The sequence below is a fragment of the Mastomys coucha genome, unplaced genomic scaffold (assembly GCF_008632895.1).
Source record: "Mastomys coucha isolate ucsf_1 unplaced genomic scaffold, UCSF_Mcou_1 pScaffold5, whole genome shotgun sequence".
NCBI classification, from domain to species: Eukaryota; Metazoa; Chordata; class Mammalia; order Rodentia; family Muridae; genus Mastomys; species Mastomys coucha.
In genome coordinates this window covers 38322312-38350274 of record NW_022196911.1, presented here as the reverse complement: position 1 = coordinate 38350274, position 27963 = coordinate 38322312, and the positions used below count along the sequence as shown (strand labels likewise).

Below are 27963 nucleotides of genomic sequence, written 5' to 3'. Positions count from 1 at the left end.
AATTCCACCAGACTGGACCACACAGTCATAGGAGCTGTGAAGTTCACAGCTAAACTGGAATCCACTTATTTCCATGTTTAAATCACAATAGTTCTTGTTACTGAATGTTTAACATTTTGTCAGGAACCTGCAGTAAACAATGCTGTAGTGATTCCTTCCAGTCATAGACCTGAGGACTCTCCCAAAGAAGAGAAATTATACACACACACACACACACACACACACACACACACACACACAGACACACACACACACACACACACACAGACACACATACACACACACACACATACACACACACACACACACACACACACACGATATATATATCTTCCCAAGTTTGGCTTCTACTTCAGAGCTCTTTCTCATTCAGTCTAGTAGCTTGTCTAGGGAGGAATCTGCTGGCACATCGTGGAGCAGTCTGTGGCAAAGTCTAGAGGACTGTAAACTGAGATCTGTTAAGAGCTGTGAGGGTCCACTTGGAAGCAGAATTCCTTCCTACCTGTAAACCCAGTTGAATTTCATCTGGCCTCAGAGCCCTGGAAATGTAGCCTGTTACTTTCCCAAAACCTTCACCCATAAGCCCTAGCTCAGAAATCCCTAGGTTTCTAACTCCCAGAACCTCAGGATCATAAAGGTCTGTTTGAGCTGCTAAGCTTTGGGCATAATTTGTCATGAAACACTAGCTAACAAATATAAGAACTAAGTAAGTACATTCCTCTGTGATCTTATTTAAATCTTTCTTGTAGCGTACGAAATAAGTATTTTTAACCCATGCTTTACAGCAGAGGATGAAAGATACGGAGTATGATTTGGAACATTTGAAGCTTTAAAGGTGTTATCAATAATAATAGTAATGATGGTTGTTATTATTAGTTCCTTTTGACAAATGCATTTCTAGTTTTATAATAGTAAGCCTCTTATATACACAAGAACCTAGAAATCTTGGCAGACCCCATAAAACTTGCTTATTGCTTTAAGAGATATACAAAAGAGATAGTAAATCTAAATATGTTTATAGTTAGTTAGGTAAATTAAAACCTGTAGAGAAAATGTTCACTGAATAGATAATTACATTAAACTAAAGCTTAAATAAATCTGAGATTTAGATTGTGTTTTCTCATTTCCTGGCTGAATATTGTTTATATATCTACTACTTACTCCCAGGGGAAAGTCTAAGGAAGACTACTCTTACAGGATTAATGGCTCCTGGGATGTAGAAGGATGTGAAGATTCAAGTGTAATCTTAGAGCAATGGTTCTCAACCTTTGGGTTGTGACCCCCTTTGAGATTGGAAGAACCCATTGGCAGGGGTTGCCTAAGACCATCAGAAAACACAGATACTTACATTATGATTCATAACGGTAGCAAAATTAGTTATGAGGTAGCAACAAAAATAATTTTATGCTTGAGGATCACCACAATGTGAGAAAGTAACTGTACTCAAGGGTTGAAGCATTAGGGAGGTTGAGAACCACTGTCTTAGAGGGTCCTGAACAGCTTTGAAGGAGTTGACAGTGATGGAGCTGAAAATTCAGTGAGTAAATCCACAATGACTTGGACTATGGACAACTGTTCTTTGGAAACTTGACTCATTATTCAACAAACATCTTCAGTTTCCTACAGGAATACATCTCATTAAACATAAGCCAGCCAACTGTACCCTCCTTAGTCTGGTTGTCCTAAAGATTTGCAGATATTAGATCTTCAGAGTTATACATAGGAAAAGGATGCTTAGAGATCATACTTGCATCTTAAGGGACATAGGCATGCTTTGTATTATGTGTGTGTGTATATAATCATGCATGTGGGGGTGCACATGGGTGAATGTGGAGACCAGAGATTGATGTAGGGTGTCTTCTTTAATCACTTTCCACCATATTTTTGAGTCTGGGTCTTACTGAACCATGAGTTCACTCAATTCAGCATACCTGGCTGATCAGCAAGTCTCAGTGAGTTTTTTCCTCCCCAGCACTGAGATTAGAGGCATACACTGCCATATCCACCTCATTTATATGGGTTTGGGGACTGAATCCAGGTTCTTATGCTTTTGAGGCACATACTTTACTAACTGGAACAGATCACCAGCCTACAAACACACACACACACACACACACACACACACACACACACACACACACACATTCAAATAATGCATCTTTCTTCGTGGTATAAAAACATATATAAATCTCCCCAAACTTCTGTTCTGGAGTCTAGCTCAGCCAGTGAGAGGCCATCATTCTCTCTTCCACTCTGATTGCTTCCATTTACCTGTCTTTCCATTCACCCTTTCCCATGGTATATACTAGGTTCACAGGTTCCCTCTTCCCATGGCCCCATAGGAATAGTGCTTTTCTTGTCCCTCTCTGAATCTCATCCCTGCTCCATTGACAGGGGATACATCTCAGCACTCACTTTCTACATTCCTTACTTCACTTTCTATATCTGCCTCCCAAATACAAACTCTTATGACAGCTGGGAAGACCTTTCATTAGGTTTCCACTATGCTTTCCTGGTCTTCACACTTTGTACAAAATACTCTGGTGGGAAATACTGATTTGTGGTTTTGTTCCTTACACCTCTCCCATCTTATCATGACATACCCCATGATGCATTATTCCTTTTAGGATGCTGCTCCACAACGTATAAATTGATGTTGAAAATTTAAGCTCTGGATAATTTCAGTTTAAGTGGAACTTTTCTATTTTTTTAAGTCATCAAAATAATTTATAATAGTTAAATGCTTCTTGAATATACATGGTATCTTCTGAAGCTAAAAGTAACATGCACTCAAGTAGTTTTTAAAATCTACTTGGAACATTAAACATGATAGAAGCAGAAAAAAAAATCTCTTATGAAGTCCTCTATGAAAGGAAATTGTGACAAGTTCCTAATTAGACAGATACCATTCCATCTCCAAGAGAGAATACACAGTATAACTGTGGCTTCATAGAATGATTTGGGTAGTGTTCCTTCTGTTTCTATTTTGTGGAATAGTTTGAAGAGTATTAGTATTAGTTCTTCTTTGAAGGTCTGATAGAATTCTGCACTAAACCCATCTAGTCTTGGACTTTTTTTTTGGTTGGGAGACTTAATGACTGCTTCTATTTCTTTAGGGGCTATGGGATTGTTTAGATGGTTTATCTGATCTTGATTTAACTTTGGTATTTGGATTTGTCTAGAAAATTGTCCATTTCAACCAGATTTTCCAGTTTTGCTGAATAAAGGTGTTGTAGTTGGATCTGATGATTTTTTGAATTTCCTCAGTTTTTGTTGTTATATATACCTTTTCATTTCTGATTTTGTTAATTTGGATATTGTCTCTGTACATTCTGCTTAGTCTGGCTAAGAGTTTATCTATCTTGTTGATTTTCTCAAAGAGCCAGCTCCTGGTTTTGTTGATTCTTTGTATAGTTCTTTTTGTTTCTACTTGGTTGATTTCAGCCCTGAGTTTGATTACTTCCTGCCACCTACTCCTCTTATGTCTATTTGCTTCTTTTTGTTCTAGAGCTTCCAGGTGTGCTGTCAAGCTGCTAGTGTATGTTCTCTCCAGTTTCTTTTTGGAGGCACTCAAATCTATGAGTTTTCCTCTTAGCACTGCTTTTATTGTGTCCCATAAGATTTGGTATGATGTCTTCATTTTCATTAAATTCTAAAGTTTTTAATTTCTTTCTTTCTTTTTTCCTTAACCAAGTTATCACTGAGTAGAGCATTGTTAAGCTTCTATGTGTATATGGGATTTCTGTTGTTTTTGTTGCTATTGAAGACCAGCTTTAGTTTGTGCTGATCTGATAGGAGGCATGGGATTATTTCAGTCTTCTTGTATCTGTTGTGGCCTGTTTTGTGACTGATTATATGGTCAGTTTTAGAGGAGGTACCATGAGGTGCTGAGAAGAAGGTATATTCTTTTGTTTTAGGATGAAATGCTCTATAGATATCTGTTAAATCCTTTTAGTCCATAACTTCTGTTAGTTTCAATATGTCTCTGTTTAGTTTGTGTTTCCATGATCTGTCCATTGATGAGAGTGGGGTGTTGAATTCTCCCACTATTATTGTGTGAGGTGCACTGTTTGCTTTGAGCTTTAGTAAAGCTTCTTTTATGAATGTGGGTGTCCTTGTATTTGGAGCATAGATGTTCAGAATTGAGAGTTCTTCTTGGTAGATTTTTCCTTTGATGAGTATGAAGTATCCCTTCCTTATCCTTTTTGATAACTTTTGGTTGAAAGTTGATTTTATTTGATATTAGAATGGCTACTCCAGCTTGTCTCTTGGGACCATTTGCATGGAAAATTGTTTTTCAGGCCTTTATTCTGAGATAGTGTTTGTCTTTGACACTGAGGTGCATTTCCTGTATGCAGCAAAATGCTGGTCCTGTTTACATATCCAGTCTGTTAGTCTTTGTCTTTTTATTGGGGAATTGAGCCCATTGATGTTAAGAGATATTAAGGAATAGTGATTGTTGCCTCCTGTTATTTTTGATGTTATTTTTATGTTTGTGTTGCTATCTTCTTTTGGGTTTGTTGAAAGAAGATTACTTTCTTGCTTTTTCTATGGTGTAGTTTCCTTCCTTATGTTAGCATTTTCCATCTATTATCCCTTGTAGGGCTGGATTTGTGGAAAGATATTGTGTAAATTTGGTTTTGTCATGGAATATCTTGCTTTTTCCATCTATGGTAATTGAGAGTTTTGCTGGGTATAGCAGCCTGGGCTGGCATTTATGTTCTCTTAGGGTCTGTATAATATCTGCCCAGGATCTTCTAGCTGTCAGAGTCTCTGGTGAGAAGTCTGGTGTAATTCTGGTAGGTCTGCCTTTATATGTTATTTGACCTTTTTCCCTTATTGCTTTTAATATTCTTTTTTGTTTTGTACATTTGGTGTTTTTACTATTATGCGATGGAAGGAATTTCTTTTCTGGTCCAATCTATTTGGAGTTCTGTAGGCTTCTTGTATGTTCATGGGCAAGTCTTTCTTTAGGTTAGGGAAGTTTTCTTGTATAATTTTGTTGAAGATATTTACTGACCCTTTAAGTTGGGAATCTTCACTCTCCTCTATACCAATTATCCTTAGGTTTGGTCTTCTCATTGTATCCTGGATTTCCCAGATATTTTTGGGTTAGGAGCTTTTTGCCTTTTTTCATTTTCTTTGACTGTTGTGTCAATGGTATCTTCTGCACCTGATATTTTCTCTTTTATTTCTTGTATTCTGTTGGCGATGCTTGCATCTGTGACTCCTGATCTCTTTCTTAGATTTTCTATTTCCAGGGTTGTCTCCCTTTGTGATTTCTTTATTGTTTCTATTTCCATTTTTAGATTCTTGATGACTTTGTTCAATTCCTTCACCTGTTGGGTTGTGTTTTCCTATAATTCTTTAAGGGATTTTTGTGTTTGCTCTTTAAGGGTTTCTTGCTGTTTACCTGTGTTCTGTATTACTTTAAGGAAGTTATTTATTTCCTTCTTAAAGTCCTCTATCATCATCATGAAATTTGATTTTAAATCAGAGTCTTGCTTTTCTCACGTGTTGGGGTATCTAGGGCTCGCTGTGGTGGGAGAAATGGGTTCTGATGATGCCAAGTAGCCTTTGTTCCTGTTGCTTATGTTGTTGCCCTGGCCTCTTGCCATCTGGTTATCTCTGGTGTTAGCTGGTTTTGCTGTCTTTGACTATGGCTTGTTCCTCCTGCAAGCCTGTGTGTCAGTACTTTTGGGAGATCCATTCTCTCCAGGAGGAATTTGGGTATGGAGAGCTGTGACACAGCTTCAGCTCTGGGGTGCTGGAAGATGCAACTGGAAGGATCTTGTCCTCAGCTGTTCCTTGGTTCCTGTGTCCTGATGGCTCTGGGAGGGTCCCTCTTGGGCCAGAAATTTGAGCAGAAGTGGTGGTCTTACCTGTGCTCACAGGTGTGTCAGCACTCCTGGGAGACCAGCTCTTTCCAGGCGGTATTTGGATAAGTAGCACTGTGGTATAGGTGGTACGGGATCAACTTCCAGTACAGACAGAAACAGGAAGGATCCTCGAAACTTTTCAATAGGTGGGTTAATCTTAACCAGCAAGATACTGACAATTGAGTAAGAGGGTGTGGTATTTATAACTTACACTAGCCTGGCAAGAGAGTAGAATTCTAGATTTGGTGTCTCGACTAGCTGACTAGCAGGGGAAAGCTGTTGGGCAGGAGACTGACCCTTTGTGGTTTTTGATGTCCTTACCTGTAAACTAGGGAGGCTCAAACTTTCTGATAAGTTAGCAACATCAAAATGACCTGTTTACTAAGTATGTGGATGGATTATTGGATGCTGGGCTGCATGTCTTTCAGATCTTCTGAGATCCAAGATCTAGAGAGTTGGCTGAGGGGCTGCTATGTATATCAGCATTTGATCCCTCCTTGGCCTTACCTGATTCTCTGTGTTAATGGAGTACACAGTGTCAGTCTGATCCAGCAGTTTGCAGGAATATGCGATATTGACTGCTGTCTCCTGTTTATCTCCCGTCAGAACCCAGAGCTGGATTCCAGCCTCCCGAAGTGCAGAGATGGTATCTGGAACCCCTTCTTGGAGTCGGTCTTCAATCCCAGTGGCTCCTGGAAACACCAAGCATACGGAAGCACAGTTAGGTCAAATGTGTGGCAGCTTTCTTCTCCCACAGCATTACACAGCTGTTAATCAAATATGTTCTTTGTATTAGTATGTGCACACTGGATACAACCAGGAACTAGGTAAAGATGATTGCTATGCTGGCTAATTTTATGGTAACTTGACTCAGACTAGAATCATTTTGGAGAAGGGAACCCCAATTGAGAAGATGACTCTGTAAGACTGAGCTGTAGGCAAGCCTATAGGGCATTTTGTTAATTAGTGATTGATGTGAGTAAGCCCAGTCCAGCATTGCTTATTGTGTGTGTGGCCACCTCTGGGGTGGTGGTTCTGGGTTCTATAAGAAAACAGGCTCAATTAGCCATGAGGAACAATCCAGTAAGCTGGATTTCTCCTGCTCCCTGTATCACTCCCCCCCAACCCCGGCCTCCAGGTTCCTGCCTTATTTGAGTTCCTGCCTTGACTTCCTTCAATGATGAACAGTAATGTGGAAACATAAACCAAATAAACCCATTCTTCCTTAACTTGCTTGTGGTCATGGTGTTTCATCGCAGTACTAGTAACCCTAGTTAGGATAATTGCTACCTGCCCAGAACTTAAGATATTGGATGAAGGTTTGTAAATGAGCTACATGGCAAGAACTGAGTGCTTTACAAGTGGATGCAGAGCTTCACCTTGAAAGTCAAGGAAAAGTTTTGTTGATGAAAGATCGTTTCTGTTCAGACCAGGAAGATCAATGGCAGAGGTAAAGGAACATTCCAGGTAGAGGGACCAACAGGTGCGAAGGCCTAGAATTCAGAGTAGGAGATGACTGGAAAGAAGTCAGAAGGAGTGTGAGAGAGAAGGAAAATAGGTTCTGGAGTCATATCAGGGCCTTGAGGGATATACAGCTTATTGGGCAGCAAAGAAAGCTGTGAAAGGGGAGGGGCAGGATCAGGTGGGCATTTTCAGATCATTCTGAAGAGCAGATTGGAAACTGGAGATTCAGGATGAGAGATTCTCAGGGACTAAGCAGGAGTGCAAAGGGGACCTGGTGGTGGCCGGTAGTGACACAAGGCAGTGAATATTGATGAGATGAGGCAGAAACTTGCTGAGATGCAGATCACAGCAGAATTAATAGGAACTCCCATTTGTTTTTGCTACTATTCATGACACCATTAGACATGCAGGTGCCATCATCTGTGGATGATCTTGAGCTTTGCCTCAACCCTGATGAATACAAATCCATATATTAAATAGTTGCTAAGTGCTTAGTCAAAAATGCAATCTGCATTTGAAATGATATTCATTCCAGGCCACACACTAATGGCTAACCATTTCACTGAGGGTACAAGCAAAGGTTTTGTTTCTTTGAACAATCCAGGGTGGTGAAACGTTGGCAAGGCAGTTACATTGGCTGAATATTAAAAAAACAACTTGTATTTTGAGACTTGGTGTGAAGGCCATGTGGCATTTTTTGGTGGTCACAGGGTTCTGCCTTCAAGTCACATTTCCTAGCCACCTTGAGGTAAAGAAAGGGACCCGTCTGTCTTCAAATGTGCCTGTTTTGTATTTCAGGTACAGATATATAGGTAAACAACTCTGTGGGCAGTGATGACTTAAATATCATCTTTCTCTGTGAGGCTTAGCCTGCAAGGTGAGCTCAGGAAATCGATTTACAGTACAGGGAGGCTGTGTGGAGGGAAGAGGAAAACCACATTTATTTGTGTGAAAGAGAAAATGAAACAGGAAGGTTGTGAAGGCCTCTCCTAGCCAGGGAAGTTGACAGGCTTTGACAAGTGAGGCCTTCAGCAGAGCCAGCTGATGAATAAATATCTTCCGCAGCTGAGACTTGGTGCTACCCTGAGCTAGTCAAAAGCATACACAGAAGGTAAGAGAGTGGTGGGAGCCCCAGATGGGGTGACCGCCTGTGGCCTTGTATGGTGCGTAGACTACTCTGCACTAGCTGTCTTCTGGTTCTTGTAAAAACAATTCTCATTTCCAGCTTTAGAAGTGTCAGGGCTTATGAGGCAGCAAACATAGTCCCCTGTAGACAATGCACAAGGCAAGAGGCAGAAGGAGCTAAAGAGTAAAAAAGCTCTGTTTGAAGGCTGTGCAACTAATCTGCTGCTACCATTTAGGTGTCAAGGCCTCACCATCTTGTAGCAATAAAAGATGGCTTTTGGCTTAGTGGCCAGTGCACACCCCTAATTCCTTTATGTCTTTTGTGTGTCTTTTTAGAAGGGGGTTCTGCTAAAGACCCCCTAAACCTAAACTCCTCCTGTTTCTCTTCTATCCTGGTGGCCTCAGAGTGATTAAAGACAAGGGCATCTCTCTCAAGACAGGAGGAGATTCATTTTCTTAAGCAAAGCCTTTCACTTTTTAGCTCTGCAATGTTCTTCTTTCTACAGACACCCAACCTGTCTCCTAACCAGTCACAGCACTTCTCCTCTTGCCCCTGGAACATCAGCCTACCCTTTATATAGCAGTAGCCCTGGTGATTTTACTTAAGTACTCCATGGATATATAGCATATGATTTACATGGCCCTTCATTAATTGCGATCCTCTGGCCCCTCTCACCTCCTCTCAGTTCTCCTTCACATTCTGTAGTCCAGCTAAAGCGGACCTGTGACATTTCCACTTCTCCTCAGATCTCACTTCTTGTCTTTCATTTAGACCCTATACTCTGTCCTGAACACTCCCTCCTTTTTCTGAATAACTTATCTTTTTCTTTTCAACTAATGGCCTTTCCAAACCCTCTTGGCCCCATTGTGAGTTGGTACCTCCTATTTTGCATTTATACCCTGTCTGTACATCTTCTGTTCCAGCTCCTGTCACTTCCTGAGTGATGATATGACTTGCTTACTAATCCAGGCTAGATTCTGAGCTATGGGAAGGTGGAGGCTGTGATTTTCATTTTTTACTCCAGCAGCAAAGTCTAGCATGAACATAGTAGGTGTACAACTTGGTGCACACAGTAGGTCTACAACAAGCATTTGATTAGGCAGAGGAGTTTGCTGTTCTGGAAGAAGCCAAACTCATGAGCTTCTTCTAGCAGGGAATCCAGGAATGCTCTCAGGAGAACCCCAGGAAACAAGGCTGGTTGCTGGCATGGTCCAATTATGCCAAATATCTGGAAAAACCCAGGGAAGGCTTCTAATTGAGACAAAACTGTAGCAGCATCAGAAACCTGGCCAAGAGTTCTTTTCCTAACTTGTAGCATTCGTCTCTCTTTGTTTTGAATGTATGGATGTCTTATTTTTAGTTACCGAGTAAAGTGAGGTGATTCTCCAGGTGCTGGGCTGTCTCCATCAGAAGCTCCTCTCGGTTGTCAAGGGATGCCTCAGCTTCACGCCGGAAACTGGCCCACCTCTGGAAGTCCTCCTCATCTACAACCTAGGAGTCAGGACAGGATTATCAGTAACCTTGAATGGATCAGCATATGGGATTCCTCCTTGTTCCTGATATGCTGGCCTCCACTAAGTCTGTGTGGACTTCAAAAGAATTGGGCATGGAATTCTCCATAGTGATATTTTGAATGCATAAATTGATGCGAGATTAAACCTTATGTCCCATGATCACCAAACATCTGCTGAGTCCCTACTATGCTCAGGTATCAGGATGCTACAGGTAATATGCTGATGGAGGGTGAGATGATTTAGTCAGGGAAGTGACTTAAACGACTAGTTCACTTCAAGTAGTACTGTGCAAACAGTGAAAAGGGCAGTACTATAGAGGCTGTTGTTGGTGGAGAGTAACTGGAGAAGAGGCTTGCTCTCTGTTGGATGGTGAGGTCTTACTGACAGCTGACATGTAAGGTAAGAATCAAGAAGTCCATACTGCAGTGGATAGCCTTATGCCCAGAATATGGACAATATGAAGGCTATTACATAACAAAAGAAAGACATAGTATTATGGGGGTAGGAGTGAGGACAGTTACAGCAGAAGTTAGGGTGATGAGTTAGAGGGGGTGAATATGGTAAAAACATATTGTATGAAATTCTGAAGGAGTTAATAAAAATATTTAAAAAGGACTCAATCCTGGGAGTCACGAGGAAGAGAAGGTTAAGCGCTATGAAACAGCATTGAACTTGACCCCATTTCTGATTCAGTAGTGCACCAAGAAAGCAGCAGCCATATTTTCCACAGCTTGTAGATCAATCCATCAGGCAGAGTGTCAAATATCAAGAGACACTATGTTTTTCTACTTTGGAGTCCCAGAGCATCTTTGGCCCCTCAGGTTCTATGTATGCATTCTCTTTTTATAAACGAATAGTCCTTTTACACAAGCACAAAATATTAATGAAGTCCTTCTGTGTGGCACTATAGGGAAAATGAAGGGGACACAGGTCTTTTTTATTTGCTTGTTTTGAGACAGGACCTCACAATGTAGCCTTGGCTGGCTTGGGACTCACAGAGATCTGTCTCTGCTTCTTAAGTGCTAGGATTAAAGGCATGCACCACCATTCTGGGCTACAAGTAGGTCTTTTGCATCTGAGGAATGTACAGTGTATAACAGGAGATGCAATAGACACAGACTTATGGAAAACATACAATGGTAAGGGTATAGTTATACTGTCATAAGCTATCCTAAAGACACGTCAAAAAACAGTGAGATTGGGACTTGTACCCAGATGGGCCTGGTTTCAAAATGAGTATATTTAATCTCTATGAATCAGATGAGCAGCCTTGGGAGTCTATAGAAGAGAAACTGATTGTGGCCACCTAAAAATGTGTGAGCATCATGGCATTCCTACCAGATATTACACGTCTCATTGGATGCCCTTGCTCTGTCTCCCTTTCCTACCTCTTTTGTAGGTGCTGCAAAGCCAAGTATCTGAGAGCAAGGGATCTGTATGGCCACATCACAGCCAAGGGTAAAGCAATAGCTAATGGTGAGGACTGTAGGCACCATCAGCTCATAGCTGAACACATCCTCATCACAGGGGTCAGCTGTTACATTGTTATGAAAATAGGTGCCATCAGTGAAGACTCAGATTCTCAACGGAAACCAGAATGCTAGATTTCTTTCATGTGAACACATACATACACATACATCCCCTCTCCAAATCTTAATTTAGACAAATAACTCAAACATTTAAAAGACTATTTTGAAGATAAAATTGTATTCATGAATGGGTGTAAAGGATCAAGATACCTTGGGTACATGCACAAAATTTTCAAAGAATAAATATAAATAAATAAATAATTTTATGGGTTGCAGGCCGCCCATTCCACATATAATAAAGATAGAGAATGGTTAAAGGCACAGCTATCTAGATTTTATGTTCAGGTTTCTGCCTCAGCAAAATTGTCACAATCATAGATTTTTGGTCTTGCGTCAGAATAGTTAAATCTAGCCAGGTGTGATGCAGAACCATAATCCTAGTGACTTAGAAAGTTGAGGCAGGTGATCACAAGTTCAAGGCTTGCTTGGACAACTCAGTGAGATTCTGCTTCAAAAAGTGACTAAGAATATAAACACCACCAGCAAGCAAGGGCTGGAGATATAGCCTAGTGGTGGAGTCCTTATTTAATATATGTGCATGGTCCTAGAGTCGATAGCCAAGAAACAAAGAGAAAGAGGGGGGGAGAGAGGCGGAGGGAGGGAGGGAGAGGGAGAGAGGAGAGAGGAGAGAGGAGAGAGGAGAGAGGAGAGAGGAGAGAGGAGAGAGGAGAAAGGAGAGAGGAGAGAGGAGAGAAGAGAGAGGAGAGAGAGAGGGAATGAATGAACATTTGGGGAGGTGGAAAAGTCAGTAAAGTGCTTACCATGTAAGCTTGAAGACCTGCTTGTAAGCTCAGTTCTGTGGAGGCTCTAGAGACTGGGGGATTCCTGGGGCTTGCTGGACATTCAGTGAAGCTCCAGGTTCAATGAGAGACTATGTCTCAAAAAATAAGTTGGGAGTGAATGAGGTAAACACACACACACACACACACACACACACACACACACACACACACACACTGAAAGTGGACGAAGGCCATTCAGCTACTGCCAACATTTGGAGCATGCCAGCAGGCTTCAGTTCTCACCTTCTTAGCAATGCACAAGGTTCGAAGGCCATCTCTTGCATACAAGTCCAGATGTTTTTGGGTTCGGGCCCGGATTCTCTTCAGCTTCTTTTCCACATGTGTATCACTCACTGTCAAATAGTTGTTTCTCTTTTAAGCCATGGGCAAGTGCTTGGGGAGCTTCACCCTCAACTCCCTGGAGCCTTCCCAGTTAGCTACAACAGCCATAAGAGAGGCGTCCGCTTTCTAGCCCTCCCTAAGAACATGCAAGAGGTCTATGGATGACAGACTGCCTTGGAAAATGAGAATTCTATGAGTCCTCACACTGTCTGCTTCTTAGAGCTTTTCTTCAAAAGCCTGACTGGAAAAAGTGCTACTTAAGGAAAGGAGGTAACTGAAGAAATTGTTCAACTAAATCTTCTTACAAGACAACTGCCTAGAAAGTTAATACAATGCTATTGTTAGGTGGAGGGTAGGGAGCTAGGCATTTCAGTCTTCTTGGTACCCAAGGTATATTTTCAGTAGCCAGCCTTGCTTGGAGAGCCACCCAACTTTGCAAACTCTTCTCTGAAACTTAGACAACCCATCATCCTCCCTGTCATCTACTTTAGTTCTTGTCAAGCTCAGTTCCAAGACAGCTGCAAACCTGGCTCTCATTAGTGGACTTCTTCAGAGCACTGGGTTTGCTGACGTAGGCTTTTTTTTTTTTTTTTCCAATAGGAAGGATGGTGTTCAAAAAAAAATTAGCTTTTGCATTTCCTGTAAGTTTAGTGTGAAAAATACCTCACTCCCTTGTTCAAAAATTCCTGTGTTAAAGTTCTATATAGCTTATTTCTCTCTGAAACCATTTCTTTTTCTCTATTAGACAGTAAAGATGGTTTAGGGCTGAGCTGGTTGGAAAGGCACAGGACCTGATACTGTCCTTTTGTTCATCTAAACTGTGATAGGCATCAGTCATCAATTACAGCACTGTAAATCTGAGCAAGGTAGCCTTTAGAATGCCTGACCAGTGCTGCACAGAGGTTTTAGAGAGATTCTCAGGAGTGAATAGAATTTGAACACCACACCCATTCCATTATACAATGCCAAGCTAAAAATATAGTTTCTAATAGTGGTCTCGCTAAGTACAAGGAAGCCCAATAAATATATCTTTATACAATATAAACATCTTTTCAATTATTATTTCCTCATTGATCATATGACCTAAGTACAGTCTTTTATATAAGCAATGTGGAATTGAACCCTGCAATATCTTGTCTTCAAAAACCATCCCTTTTGAGTCTCACCCTTGTGAGCCCTTGGAATTTTCCCCACCAGGTTGCTAGGAACCTCAGAGTCAAAGTGAATGATCAAACACCACAAATACACTAAATTTGATCTTATTTCTCCTCTTCCTTTCAAAGCGTTGTCTCTTTCTTAAGACAGTCATGCTGCGATTGTGGTTTTTATTGGCAGCATCTCCAACCCATTTCTGCACAGGTGAAGAAGGAATAAACAAACATCTCCAGGGCAACGTGGCTCTGTTGCCCAGAGTGCTACGGCTTCCTCAGCTCAGAAGCACTTGTCTGCCAGAGTCTGGGGATGAAGAGAACTAATTAGCTCCCTTCTCATTCTAAACACTAATCAGTCCCCATGAACCTCTTGGCTGTGATCCACAGCTGATAAGGCTGGAGGCTCTGGGCTGCCTGGGCAATTCTGAAGCTTGGCTGGGATCCACTATCCTGGGAGAATCATAACCCTATCACTGTCTTCTCCTTGTTAGCAATCAGGATGCGGCTGCACACCAATTCATGCTTCTCCAAAATTGGACGCTGATACATAGGGACTTTGGAGCTTTTTTTTTTTTTTTTCTGGCCCCGTGCAAGTTTATAAAAACCCATCTTGGTGGGGGTGGGCACTGGGGAAAATGATAATAAAGAGGGACACTTGAGGGACCACAAGTGTGCTCTATGATGTGACTAATGGATGTTTTGGTAGAAAGAAGCCTGGATATGGGTATGGCTAATGAATATTTTAATGAGTGTAGAAACCTGGAAACTGGGAAACAGGAAGATAAAATGACTTCTCTTTTAAAAGACTCTACAGAGTCTTGAATATTTTAGTGAACACCCCAATTCTCTAAGTTAAGGTGTTGGAAAATTCAGTGTGTTCTAAGGACCTTATCTTGAGAGTATCTCATGGGCTTGGGTTCCAATGGAACGTTAGAGTAAGTGACTTTTAACTTGGGTTCCTTGTCACGGTTCCACATTGCCTCTAGGACTATAGCACTTGTGTTCCCAGGCCCAATGATGGGAACTCACCACTGGCTGGATCTTCCAGCAGGTCCATGATAACCGAGTCAGCACCCTTGGTGTAGACGATGATCTCACCTGTCACTGGGTGCCTCACCACTACTGACATTCTCTTCCGGACAGAGTCAAAGCCCAGTGTGAAAAGGAGGTCAAAGGTGAGGCAGACACCCTGGGGTAGACGCACAGTCACCTGCTCGGGAGTCCTAGACACTAGTGTGAAACTGTAGGCATGGGCTGCGTGTACTAGGGCTGCCTCATCAGGGCTTTCAGCCTCGTAGCACAGCTCTGGTCCGTCTTGGCTGAGAGCTGGAGCCTCCAGCCCTTCCTCCAGAGAAGTGCCTGATTCGGACCCCAGGATGTCACCCTGCTCCCATGTGCTGCTCCGGTAGCCACCGTCCGTGGAACAGTCTCCGCTACACACAGATGCGTCATCTTTCTCATCGGAGTCTATGGCAGGCATGTTGGGCCCCAGACTCTCTCCTAGATCTGTGTCAGAGGGGGCCGTGGATGAGAATGATTGGCTGAGACTCAAAAGCTTCAGCCTTTGGAAGAGCTGCTGAATCTTCTCCAAGGATGTCCCCAGAGCCTTGTTGGCTGGTGGAGTGGTAACCTGTGATTGAGTGAAGAAGGTGCAACAGTAATCTCAGCATGCAAGCTGCCTTATACAGAAGATGAAAATAGTTCTGCCCTCAGAGCATTATTTGGGTCTTCTGGTCATACATAGATCTGTAGCATGGTTATAGACCGACCCTTGTGTTCTGTGGATCTCAGCCTATCCACCTAAACAAAGAGGGTGCTAGCTCAGAGGTTTCCTCCTGTGCCTGACCTTCTAGGTGTGGCATATACTCATATAGTTTACAAACATCCTACTCTGGTCATGGTGGAAAGAAACAAAGACGTGAAAGTGGGATTCTCTACAGTACCCTTTCTCTCAGTTAATCATATGGTAGGCTGCTTTCTCTCTGTGTGAATCGTCACATTCAATTTTCCCTGAAATTCAATGGGCTACCGTTAGTATGGGTGTGAGAACCAGGCACCCAGATGTTGAATAGATTTGCCATGATACCTCAGTGTTTTGGTAATAGAGTTGGGACTCAGTTTTGAGTCTGGGTCCAGCAATTAGCTCGGAGCTATGAGCTAGTGCCAGTCTTCTCATTAACTTGAAAACTGAGGTTGGATGCTAGCTTTCCCAAAATAATTCTCAAAAATAGTTGCTTGTTCAGATAATGCTTTCTGCCTCCTATATACCACTGAAAATGTTTGATTATGAGGTGATTTTTCTGGGTGGTTTGAAATCTCGGCATAACGAGAGGAATTTATAGTCTAGTGAATCCTGTTTTCTTGGTTTTGGAGCCACAAGCTGTACCAAATCATTGTTTTTAAAAACTTTTTATTGGTTCTTTGTGAATTCTACTTCATGTACCCTAATACCATTCATTTCCCTCTTCCCTCATATCCATCCTCCATCCTTGCAACCGCCCCAACAACAGAGAAAAAAAAATCTCATTGTGGAAGCTATAGTATGTCACAGTGTGCCTCACAACATACCATTTTGTCCACACTTCCTTGCTTGCAAATGTTTATTGCAATGACTTGTTGGTTAGGAATGAGACCTCTGGCTTCTGCTACTCTATCAACACTGGAACTGCACTGGGACTCCGCTCAGATATCCTGTTGTTGCCCTGTGTCATGGAGATCCTGTAGTTTTGGATCTGTATGACTGGGCCCCGTTATGCACTCCATTGATGGGGTAGATGTTGGGGTGGGCCAATTCAAAGCCCTGGATCTGGGCCTGAGACAGGGGATTTGGCCAGCTCTGCCACTCTCATGGTCCAGGGTTCAGCTCTCCTGCCTACCATAGATGGTAAGGGATAAGGGAGGGGAGAAGGGCATCTCTCCCTCACCTGTGCCACTGCCCAGAAGACAAGAGGCAGGGACAGCTCTCTCACACTCACACCCTTGAATCTGGCTCACCCTCAACTGCCACATCCAGGGTCAGCTCTACTGAGATGCTCAGGTGAGGAACAGGTTCAGCTCTTCTGTTTTAAAGACTCCATTGGTGCCAACTCTCCTGCCCAACACCAGTGTTAAAAGGAAAAGGGAGGTGGGAAGATCTCTTCCTCTCTGACACCACTGAATAGCATAGGAGAGGGCTGGTTCTCTTACACTCAAGTCCTGGGGGCTGGCTCACCTGTAATGCCCACACTCAGGGCCAGGTCTACCTTGCTACCCAGGTGAGGTACAGGGCCTGTCCTTCCAAGTACTACAGCTGGTGAGGGGTATGGTTAGGTCTCCCACTCTGATGATCTCAGGGCCAGGTGTTCTGCCTGCCATAGATGGCAAGGGGCAAGAGGGTTCATCTTTCCCTCTCGATGTTACTGCACAGCAAACAAATTGTGGGACCAGCTCTCCCATTCTCACACCATCAGGCCAGCTCACCTGCACCCCTGCCATCAGGTTCAACTCCACTATGCTATCCACATGAGCCTTCCAAGTGCTGCTGCTGGTGAGGGGCAGGGACAGCTCTCCTGCTCTCATGATCCCAGGGCTAGCTCTTCCAAGATGCCCAATCAAGGAGTGGAGCCAGATCTGCAGCTCTCAGATATCAAGATGTCCTCAGGCAGCAGACCAGGAATATCTACCTGGACTTTGGTGGCAACAGACCCTTCCTGCTTCAGGGCCATGGACCCAGACATGGCACCCAGTGGCAGCATAGCCCAAGGCCCCACCATGGTCCCAGGTGGCATCACCAGCTACTAACATCAGGCTGTTCCTCACTACCTTAGAGTCTCCAGTTCTGCCTCTCTTCTTAGAGTCTCCAGTTCTGCCTCTCTTCATTGTGCCCTCATCCTTCTGTTTCTCCACCACTTACTTCCTCCCCTTAGAGGTGCTTGGGCTCTGAGTGTCTAGAGTCATCTCAGGAGTAGTCTTAGGAAAACTATGCCCTACTTGTGAATTTTGGTGCCAGGTAGGGGTTATCTCTGGCATGGTCTGCTCCCCTATTCTCCCACAGGACTGTTCAGGGTCTGAATGGTGGTCATCTCAGTCTAGCTCCCTGTCTAGGCTCCATGGCACTGGTCTGGAGATCATTGCAGGCTCACTCCTTGCTTGCCTGACCTAGTAGCCCTATGTGAGGTTTATCTGTCCCAGGCTTACTCCCACCCATGGCCCTCAGTCTGAGATTGGGCTCTTCTAATCTCAGGCTTGCTTCTGATCTTGGGAGCTGTAGGGACCTGCATGGCTACAGACTCGTGGTCATCTCAGGCTTGCTTTTTTCAGGCAATGTTAGGCTCACTAATTATTCAGATGTTCCTAGGTCAGAACTCCTCTCTGCCATCTACTGATGCACATGTGACACAGCAGCCATGCCTGCAATGCTTCTAGTGGCAGGCAAATCATTATTCTTTTCACTGACTTGTAGATCTTGGCTGGGTCTGTAGATAACTGAAGACTCATACACCCTCAGAAGTTTTTATTGTTTAACTTCATGTAGATAACCATGTTTCTGCATTGTTCTCAAGGAAAGCACACAACACGCAAGCTAGCTAATTTTAACCCCTATATAAAAGCAGATTCAAGTATGATAGGATATTATTGGGAACCATACAGTGTCCACGTGTTAACCATGCTTTCTAAGTTAAGTTCCTCAAGACATCAGACTTCACTTGTTAAATCAGAAAATATTCCACTCCAAATTTCATGGTTGTAAGTAATGTAGAAAAAGTAGTTAGCATGGGATCTGGCACACAGCCAAATGCTCAATAACTATTTACTCAGTCCCCGCCCCCACAGGTGGATAGACCAAGGTTGAAGGTTGCACAAACAGCTGCTGTGTAACTTTTCCCATTTAATTTATAAAGAGGGAAACAGACCTAGGAAGATCACAGGGCTGATCCAACTTTCACAGCGATGGGCTGATGACGCTGCAGCTAGCACCAAAGGATCATGCCTTTCTGATCAGGGGTTTCCCCTTTCCCATCTGGCTTTGTAGTTCTCCCTCCCCCTTCCCCCCCATTCTCAACCATCACTGGACCTTACCCTCTTTCTGGGCTCAGTGGTTGTGGATACCATGACAGAGTTGCAGATGGTTAGGGCGAGAAAGAAGTCAGCAATGGAGGCAGTGGTGGAGTGCGAAGGCTTGGCAGGTCTGGTATCTGAGGTCTCCAGCCATAGGGCAGCCTCTCTCACCTTGCTCAGGAGGTTTTTGTCAGGAGTTACATCTTTTTCCTGGAATAGAAAGAAGCCCTAGTGAAGTCTTTTCCTGAAAGGACTGGGAAAGGAGGTCCCTCTCAGCAGGCTCTGCCTGTCTAGGGTAAGGATAATACTGATCTCTGCAGTCTTGCATCCGGCACATTCCTCCCTTCTGCTGACTGATCAATGCTCATTTTTAATTTGATTCTTCATTGTTAGTCAGCTCTGTGGAGCCATCAGTTGCCAGGCCCCAACATTTCTTCTCACCCACCATCTTCTCATCCCTTGTTCCTTACTCCTCTTGCTTCCAGTACAGCCTGGACCTTCCAGCCCTCAATTGTATATTTTTGCACCAACTTTATACTAGTATTGTTGCCACTCAGCTCTTTCATCTCTCCTCACCCTGCACATGCACGTGTGCTGTGTTTCTAAGACATCACTTTTGTCACGTGCATATGTGCTGTGCCATGTTCCTAAGACACCACTTTCTTCCTCCAACTTCTGACTTCTAAAAAGATCTCTAGATCATCACCATCAGCATCATCAACTCCTCCTGCTTCTACACCCTTTCACAAGTTTTTCCTCCAGCAGACCCTAGAGGGACCTGTTGCAATCTGGGCACACAACCTGCTTTTATGCTTCTGGTCCCATCAACAGAAGAATACTTTCTTGCCTGTCAGAGTCTCACCTAGATCTTAATGACCACAGAAGTGCCAGCTGCTCATTAGAGTCTATCCAACTCACAGTGACCTCTTCTGAATCACAGAAGCAGGGTCTACACTAACACTGTCCAGAGGTCCCAGGCATGTAAGGCAGATGAGGGGAGTGGGCCAAGGCATAGCTGAGCTCATTATGGGATGGAAAGTGCTGTTGACCTGGCAAGCCACACTAAATCGTGCTGCCAGCTTTGCTTAGCAAAATGCTCCAAGGTCCCTTTGCCAAGAATCCTGACTCCAGGATAAAGCAGAGATGATAAGTGACCTGCTTTCTCTTTATCTTCTTTTTTAACTTTCTGAGCGGAAGCTGATCCACAGTTTTGCAATTTTTCACATTTTTTGTAGAACTTTCCATTTGAACTGTCACTCTGAAATAGGTGCTATCCATCTTCTCTGCATTTGAATATTGTCCTTCTAAAAGTAGTTCACATTTACGAAGCACTTTCTACCTACCCAAGCTCAGGGCATTTGCGTGACACCTACCAGATTGTCACAGATTTGTGTGGAGATGTATGTAATCCTGTCTTAAACTAAAGCCCAGAGATGTGGGCTGATTTAATCACTGGCTCTTAGTAAGACAGGGTGAAGCCCAAATTACATATCAGATCCCTGTACAACAGGCAAAGCGTCTTTCTTTGGAGTTATGGCACGGGGGTTTGGTTCATTAATACTCTGTCTGAAGTTCTGTAGCCAGACCAGGCAACATTACCTAAACGCTGAGCCCATTTCTCTTAATAATGAGAGCTCCTATTCATGCAGTGTTTCATATGTCCCCCGTACATCTGTCACCTCCATGTATCCCTGCAATTGTCTTGGTGCCGTTACCTCTAATTGTAGATTTGGAAACTTATGGCTAGCAAAATTTAGTGCCTCATCTAAACTCTCACAGTAAGCAGGAGGTATTTCCTCAGTTGACTCTTAGTAGTTTGACTCAAGGATATCTCTTCACTCGTATTAGAGGCAAGATCCTCCATGAGAAGGAAGTGGCCTTTGAGACTTCTTGAGAGAGAGAGAGCCTTGAGTGTCTGGCATCCCAGATGCTGTGGACTGGCTCAAATATCAAACCTGAATTCTCAACACTTTGGGGACTGTGGAAATGTTCCACAAAATGGAAATCCATTCCTGAAAATGGATTTTTTTTTTTTTTTTTTTGGTGGGGAATGGTACATGAATGGGATTCTAAAGCTTTGCACAAAAGAAAGCTCTTTCTGGGAAAAAAGCTCAGATGCCGTCAAAGTTCAATCCCCTATTTTCCTGCAGAGAGGCAGGAAATGAACTGTTCATAATCATGTCTTGCTTTAGGGTCAGAATCAGGTCAGCTTTCCCTCTACCAGCCACCAGATCAGACAGCCAGAATCACTTAGCAGGTACTTGTTCCTTGTTCAGGTATTCTAGAGTCTACAAGTTGTTATGAGGATGATGGCTTGTGTCTCATGTGTCCCCAGTGCCTGGAGTTAGGGACATGCAAGACGTTGAATGGTTCCTTTCTAGAGTACTTTGCTTGCCCAGTGCTCATGAGCTCTTGACCCTTCATTGTTGTTGCTTGCTTTCATTTATTTTTTGAGTGTGTGTGCATGTGTCAGAGTACCATGAGTAGCGATCAGGGAACAATGTCTGAAAGTTAGTTCTCTCTTTTCACTAAGTGGCTCCCAAGAATCAAACTATTTAGGCCATCAGGCTAGGTGGCAGGCAATTTCTCCTGCTTTGCCATTTCAGTACTCCTTGAAATTTCTTTATTAAAACTGGGTTTTAAATACATTTCTACTTGCTTATATGGCAGTATGTTATAAAAGGCTTCTTCAGGTGTTGGAAGACAGGTCAACCAACTTTTACCTAGTCACCAGACCAGCGGCTGCCTCACAAGTGTTTTCAGGGTGATGTTGCTCTGGCCTACTCTTTCTCTGTGTGGTTTTATTAGCATTTGGGAACGTGACCCTTAAAACACAGAGTCTTAGGCAATTCCTTCCCCCATTGCTGGTAACTTTGAAGGAAAAGAAACAGGAATTTATAGAGGTCGTTTACAGGTTTTTTTGAGCCAGAGCTCTGTGGTACCCAGACTCTCAATTGGTTGGTTGGTTTCCTTCGATTATTAGTCAGCTGCAGCACTCAGAACTTGTGTGAGCTCAGGTCCCACATGAAGGGATGCTGTGATCAGTAGGTCACCTTTGATGATATTAGATACATACCCAAGTCCTCATTTTATACTATCTATGCCAGCTACTATCATTTTCCATTTTGATTATGAGGTAAAGGAGGCTCATTGATATTAAGTAATTTGTCCAAGATTTCAGACCCTGTGCCAGGACCCCCAATTTAGTTCTTCTTTATCCATCAACCTGACCTCTCAAATGTTATGCTGGTTCCTCTCAAACTGGGGTTGAATTCAGGCCACCTGCAATGTGCCTGGGCATTTGCATGCCTAACTTGATCACAGGATCACAGGATCACAGGAGGGTTTGTGCTGCTGGTTCAGGAGCACAGCTTGAACAGCAAAAGTGTGTGCCATGTGGCGGTCCAGTGATTGCTCTTCTTTTCCGGATGGGGTATATTTCTACACTGAAGTTTGGGGAGAACAGGTCAACCTCTATTCTGCTATTTTTCTTTCAGGTGTGTGCTTGTGTGTGTATGTGTGTGTGTGTGTGTGTGCGTGTGTAGGCCAGATGTCATGCTATATGCTGGGTATCTTCCTCAACTGCTTTCTACCTTATTTTTTGAGACAGGGGCTTTAACTGAACATGGAGTTCCCGGCTTGGCTAGGTTGGTTTGAGTAAGTTTTAACAAGCCACTCAAGTCCCACCCTCACTGTTACTGATTGGGGACAGCACCTTCTCAATACATTGGTAGACAGAAGTAGGCTGTCTGGCCCTTTGCCTGCAAGGAGGCACGGCTCCTCTTGTGACTCCATCTTCCTCACTTCTCCATCTTGCACCTTCCTTCCAGCTGTGGATGAGCACCTCCACATACTCCACCTTGCTTGCACAGATTTTTTTTTCCTGTCACAACTTGCATTCTTGCACCCACTCCTCATTAGATGGCTGCTGCTAGTTAAGTTCCCCTGGTTGACCCCACTCTTGTCTTGAAGGCCAGTTCAGGTGCTAGAGCTAGGGCTGGAGTGCCCCTCTGCTGATCTCTTATAATACATCTGTACCTTCTGTCCCAACAGTAGTTACTGGTGTCCCATTTGCTCCTTCATTAATTTGTAAGTTCCAGAGTCAAAGGGCCACTGTCCTATTAAACTTCATATCCCCACTGTCTAGCTATTGTATCCACCACTCAATAGATGTTAACAAATGTTGATGGATCAGCTGACCAAATAAATGAAAGGCTATTCTAAAGAAATGCTGACAGTAACCACAGATACAGTTGACATAGTAGGGAAGAAGCAGACCCTTCCGTTTGTTGTTTGGGGCCATGTACAACATCTTGGGAAAAGTCAATTGACTAAAACCTGTACAAACATTCCAACTTAGAGATTATTGCTCTAAAAACTGATATTGTAAAAAGCCTGCCACACATGTATAAACCCACAACGGCTCAACTATCCAGTAAGTTCCAACAGCCACTGAAAAAGAAAGCTGAGTCTTCTCTTTACCGAATTCATACTGTGCTTGAACATAGAAAGCATTCTCTAGGACTTGTGATTTTTTTTATATAACAAAGTTGGGGCTGGGGAAATGGCTTGGTGGTTAAAGTGCTTGCTCTGAAGAGTGAAGTCTGGAGCTCAGACTCCTAGCACTCATGAATTCTGGGTGGTCTTGGCAGACAGATGGGAAATCCCAGAGCAAATTGCTTAGCTGGAGTAGTCCTAACAGCAAGCTCAGGGTTTGACTGACAGACCTTACCAATGAGAAGTAGGATGATGTGCATGAACATACAGAGACATATGCATGAGCATCCATGTGGACACATATGTGTGACCACACATTTTAACATGCATATACACACACAGACACACATGAAAACAGAGAAAAGGCAAAGTGCAAAAGTTCTTTGATCAAAGCATCATCATCTATTTATATATGTGTGCATGTATGTGTTTATGTGTCTGTGCTCCATAGAGGCTTCTGTATAGGAAGGCTCCTCTAGAAAGGATGCCTAGGCTACTAGGAGGATATTTGTCTCTGGTGGAGTGGGATGGGAGACAGCGCCATGTGGCCTTTGATCCCCTATCCGTTCCTAGCTGTATGTTGGTATTAATAGAATGGAAATAGGGCTTTCTGGTTGCTGGGGGAACTGAAGGTTGATTTTTTTTCAAGATAGTGACATTTTTGTTCTGAGGTTGTAGTCTTGATGATATTTAGTTTGGATAAAAAAAAACCAGGAAAGCACAAACATTCACCCAGGTAATATACAGATTGTCAAAACAAGCTAGGTATGTATAAGGCAAGTTCTCTGTGGCTATCCACGAAGGTATTTTCTGATAGTTTTTGCCCTTCCATTTGGGTACCTGGAGACTAAGGACAGTCTTGCCCTGTGTGGTCACATTACTTGCAGAAAGATACGAGTGTCTGCTTGATTTAATCCGGACCCTTATCTAACTTCACAGAGGCAGCAGGCATATACTGGCTGCCCTGCCAATCTGCAGGAGTCTGGGAGTGTTTCACAGAGGCATTGCTAGAAAAAAAGCTGCTCCTAAGCACCTCTTTCAATTGTGTCTACTGCATTTTCTCTAGAGGTGGCAGGGTAGGGGACATGCCCATCAAGGGGAGTGATGGAGGAGACTGGACATGCCCAGTGCAGCTCTACCCCATGGTTGGGCTAATGTTCTTTAGTTTGATGATTTTTGTGAAATATTGTGCAAGTGGCTCTTGGAATCAGGGACTCTGCTTGAATCTTGGCTGCTAGCAGACCAGGGCAAAAGGCATTTTATTTTCCATCTGCCAGTGCAATTAAACATTGGCTGGGGATGTGCCAATTTTATAAGGATATTACCCACCTTAAAACCACAGGTTTATAGCAGGTAATTAGGAGATAATCACTGATGCTTCCTTGTGTTTAGTAGCTAAGGAAATAAAGCAGACCCTTTTTGGTTGTTGCTGCTACCATTGATTCTTGTTTTATTTTGGGTTTGGATTCAAGGGCCAGGGAGACCAATAGCTGGTCTCTTGAGAAGCTTGTAGACTGCTGCCAACTCCTGGTACCTTGGGAGTTTCTACGACAAGCTCTGACTCAGTTCCAAAGGGAAGATGGAGATGGGGTGGTTCTGAGAGGTGCTTATGCCGGATGCTGAATGGGCAGGTGGAAGAAAGCACCAAGACAGATGGGAAAGGGTGCAAACTAGGCAAGCCTGCCACAAATAGATGGAGGCAGACCTCTGGAGAACTACCTGGGGCTGACACCCAAGTCTGCAGTGTCCTCTCTTAGATCCTAACAGCACAGGATCATAGCCAGTGGGTATCTTTAAAAATATTTATTTTTATTTTAGGTATATACGTGTCTTGCCCGCACATATGTATCTGTACCATGTTTGTATTGTGCCCACAGAGGCCAGAGGGCATTATATCTCCTGGAGTAGGAATCATAGAGGATTGCAAGTCATCATATGGATGCTGGGAACTGATCAGAGGTCCTCTACATGGGTAGTGAGTACTCTTAGCCATGGAGCCATCAATCCAGTGAGCATCTTTAGAAACAGCACAAGCTTCCCCTTTCAGCTCAGGCTTCAAGTGCTTATATGAGCCATGCGTGTATGGTTTTAGTCTGGATGTCAGAGGTCTATCTAGAGAGAACCTCAGTTTTGTCTGTCCCTAGAATCACTAGAAGTGGAAATTGTAATGTGTCATATCCATAGACAACATGTTTCAGAGTCTCAGGGGAGTAAGATCAATATTTCATAACAACGTATTTTTTTATATATGACGTCAAATAAGAGCTTTTCTTTAGAAAGGGCCACATCAAATGTATACTAATTGTCTGCCTTCTTAGAAATATGATGAATCAGAATTGCCCACAATTTAATGAAGGGGTGGCTATGATTCCACTTCACTCTATTTGCTGAGTGTTAAGTAAGCTTATTCATAGTAGAGCTGAGATGGAGACCTGAGGCTGGGGATCCAGATGGGCTTGATTTGTAACTGGACAAGATTTTGAGGTCAGCACAAACATTGTCTTATTTGATTTTGGGAACAACCTGGTAAGAGTTTTATGTATTTTCAGGTGATTAAAAAAGGGATTAAAAAGAGATTAATCATATTATGTATTAATAAGCTACCAGCATAACTATAAACCTATTTTTTCAGACTTATAGTCCAGCTCCTTCCTGAAGGAGATGATGTTTTACTAATACTAGGTTCTTGGCTATACATAAAGAGAACACACCACTGTCTCTAGCATTCCATGATGTAGGTTGTGAGTCATTATTCACTATCCACTTTCCTTATTGCTCTGGAATGGATGTAGAACTTGCTTTTGAAACTGTGAAGAACCCTGACTGTAGTCTATGTTCTGGAAACAGTTTGGGTTTAGATCATCTCACCTATTGCCATCAGCTAAGGGCCCTGTGTCAAATTTATCTTGACTAGACAAGATGTTTTGTTTTGTTTTGTTTAATCACTGATGCCAGAATGCTTCCAAATCTCCATCCCTATGTCCTTGGGGTTGGGGAGGCATTCAGTTAGACACATAAAATGACTGCCATGCCTAGAACTGTGAAGTGCCAAAGACAACCAGACTAGGTCTAATGAGAATTCATATAAGTAACTGAAAAAATATCACATAAAAATTTAGAAGAGCACTTCATTCAGAGGTGTAGAATTAAAGAAGGGGGTGCCTGGAACAGAACTCTGATTCTCTGTATGAGCAGCAAGAACTCTTAACCGGTTAGCCATCTCTCCAGGTTCACACTGTCACATTCTCTAGGATATGTAATGCTACGTTTCTGTAGAGGAAGGAGTGGAGCAGGAGTCAGCAGGCTCCAGCTCTGGCCTTGACCTCCAGGGACTGCTGTGCAATTTGCAGGACTGAATTCAGGATCTTCATTTGTTACTGGATGCCTAGCAATGACTTTGAAGGGATCAAAACTGAGAAGATAAAAGTCAGAACAACGTAGAACTCTCAGAACCATGGAACTAATCTAAGGGAAGGAAACAACTTGACAATTTGGATTTAGATATTCACTTCCCAGCTCTTTAAAACTCCTCGTTGACTCCTCCTAAAATATTTTCTCTCATCTTTCTTCAAGTGTACAAAGCCTAAAAGACCTAAGCCTTTTGTCTTTCTAGTTTATGGAAGTACAGACATAACAAATATTTACTCTTTCTTTTAGCTCTATAATTGGAAAAGCATGCATAATGAGGAGGCTGTCAGCTCTTAGCCATGGCACTGACAAATGGAGGAAGAAGGGGTTCCGGGGAACTGGGGAGTATACCAGCCATGTGGGATGGATTCCTTAACTCAAGGTAACTAGTGCCATGTCAAACACTGGATTAGTACAGGGGATGTTTCTAATGTGTGCAGAAGAGGACACATTAATATTTAAGATAAAAGAACCTCCAAATCTCCAAATGTGGAACATTTGGAATACACAACATTAGGAAAGAACAAGTTTATGCTGACAGATCATTGCATGAGCGCCCTTTTGAGAGTTCTTCACAGTTTAAGTTTTTAAACTTAATTACAGGGTTTCTTATAGCCCAGTCTGGCCTCAAACTCACTATGTAGCAAGTGCTGGGATTATAGGTGTGCCACATCTTACTTGGTTCATGAGGTGCTGGGATGGATCCAGGATGGAATCATGCTTGCTAGGAAAGCACTGTTTCAACTAAGCTCCACTCTTGACCCCAACTAATCAGGGTTGATAGAGGCTCTGCTATAGCCTACAACCTTCTGTTATTTTCCTGACATAATTTGTTTGTGGTTCAGTGAATACAGGCAGGTACTTACTATTGAGCTGCTGAAGGCCACAGGAGGCTGTGAAGTTTCCCAGCGCCCCACAGATCTTTGTCGGGAATGGCTTTGGATAGGAACCCGGGCACTATGGCACCTCCTCAGAGGCTGGGCACCTCCCTGGCTTCTTGTTGTTGCTGAGCCCTGGGCCCATCTAGGTGGGAAGGACAGACATTGGTACTGGGTCCACTCCTCACTATCTGAGTCCAGCTCCTTTGGCATCTCCAGTCGCTTGGCTGTAAGAAAGGAATCTTGTCATGTCCTGGCTGAGCTGTGTTTGTGGGTGTGTGTGTGTGTGCTAGACA

At 43.1% G+C, this 27963-nt stretch overlaps 1 protein-coding gene and 1 pseudogene across 12 annotated transcripts in view; both read right to left on the bottom strand.

Annotated features, from left to right (window-relative positions):
* Positions 1–27963, bottom strand: part of Atp10b (ATPase phospholipid transporting 10B (putative)) — a 318086-nt gene that overhangs the window by 30011 nt on the left and 260112 nt on the right. For all 12 annotated transcript variants that reach the window (XM_031351453.1, XM_031351452.1, XM_031351454.1 and 9 more), the window contains 6 exons: positions 27656–27894; positions 18906–19094; positions 14877–15477; positions 12598–12707; positions 9834–9960; positions 6387–6571 (listed from right to left, as the gene is read on the bottom strand). In XM_031351453.1, coding sequence (XP_031207313.1) covers positions 6387–6571; positions 9834–9960; positions 12598–12707; positions 14877–15477; positions 18906–19094; positions 27656–27894 — 1451 coding nt within the window. The remainder of the gene's footprint in view (positions 1–6386; positions 6572–9833; positions 9961–12597; positions 12708–14876; positions 15478–18905; positions 19095–27655; positions 27895–27963) is intronic.
* LOC116079455 lies at positions 18173–18258 on the bottom strand (annotated as a pseudogene).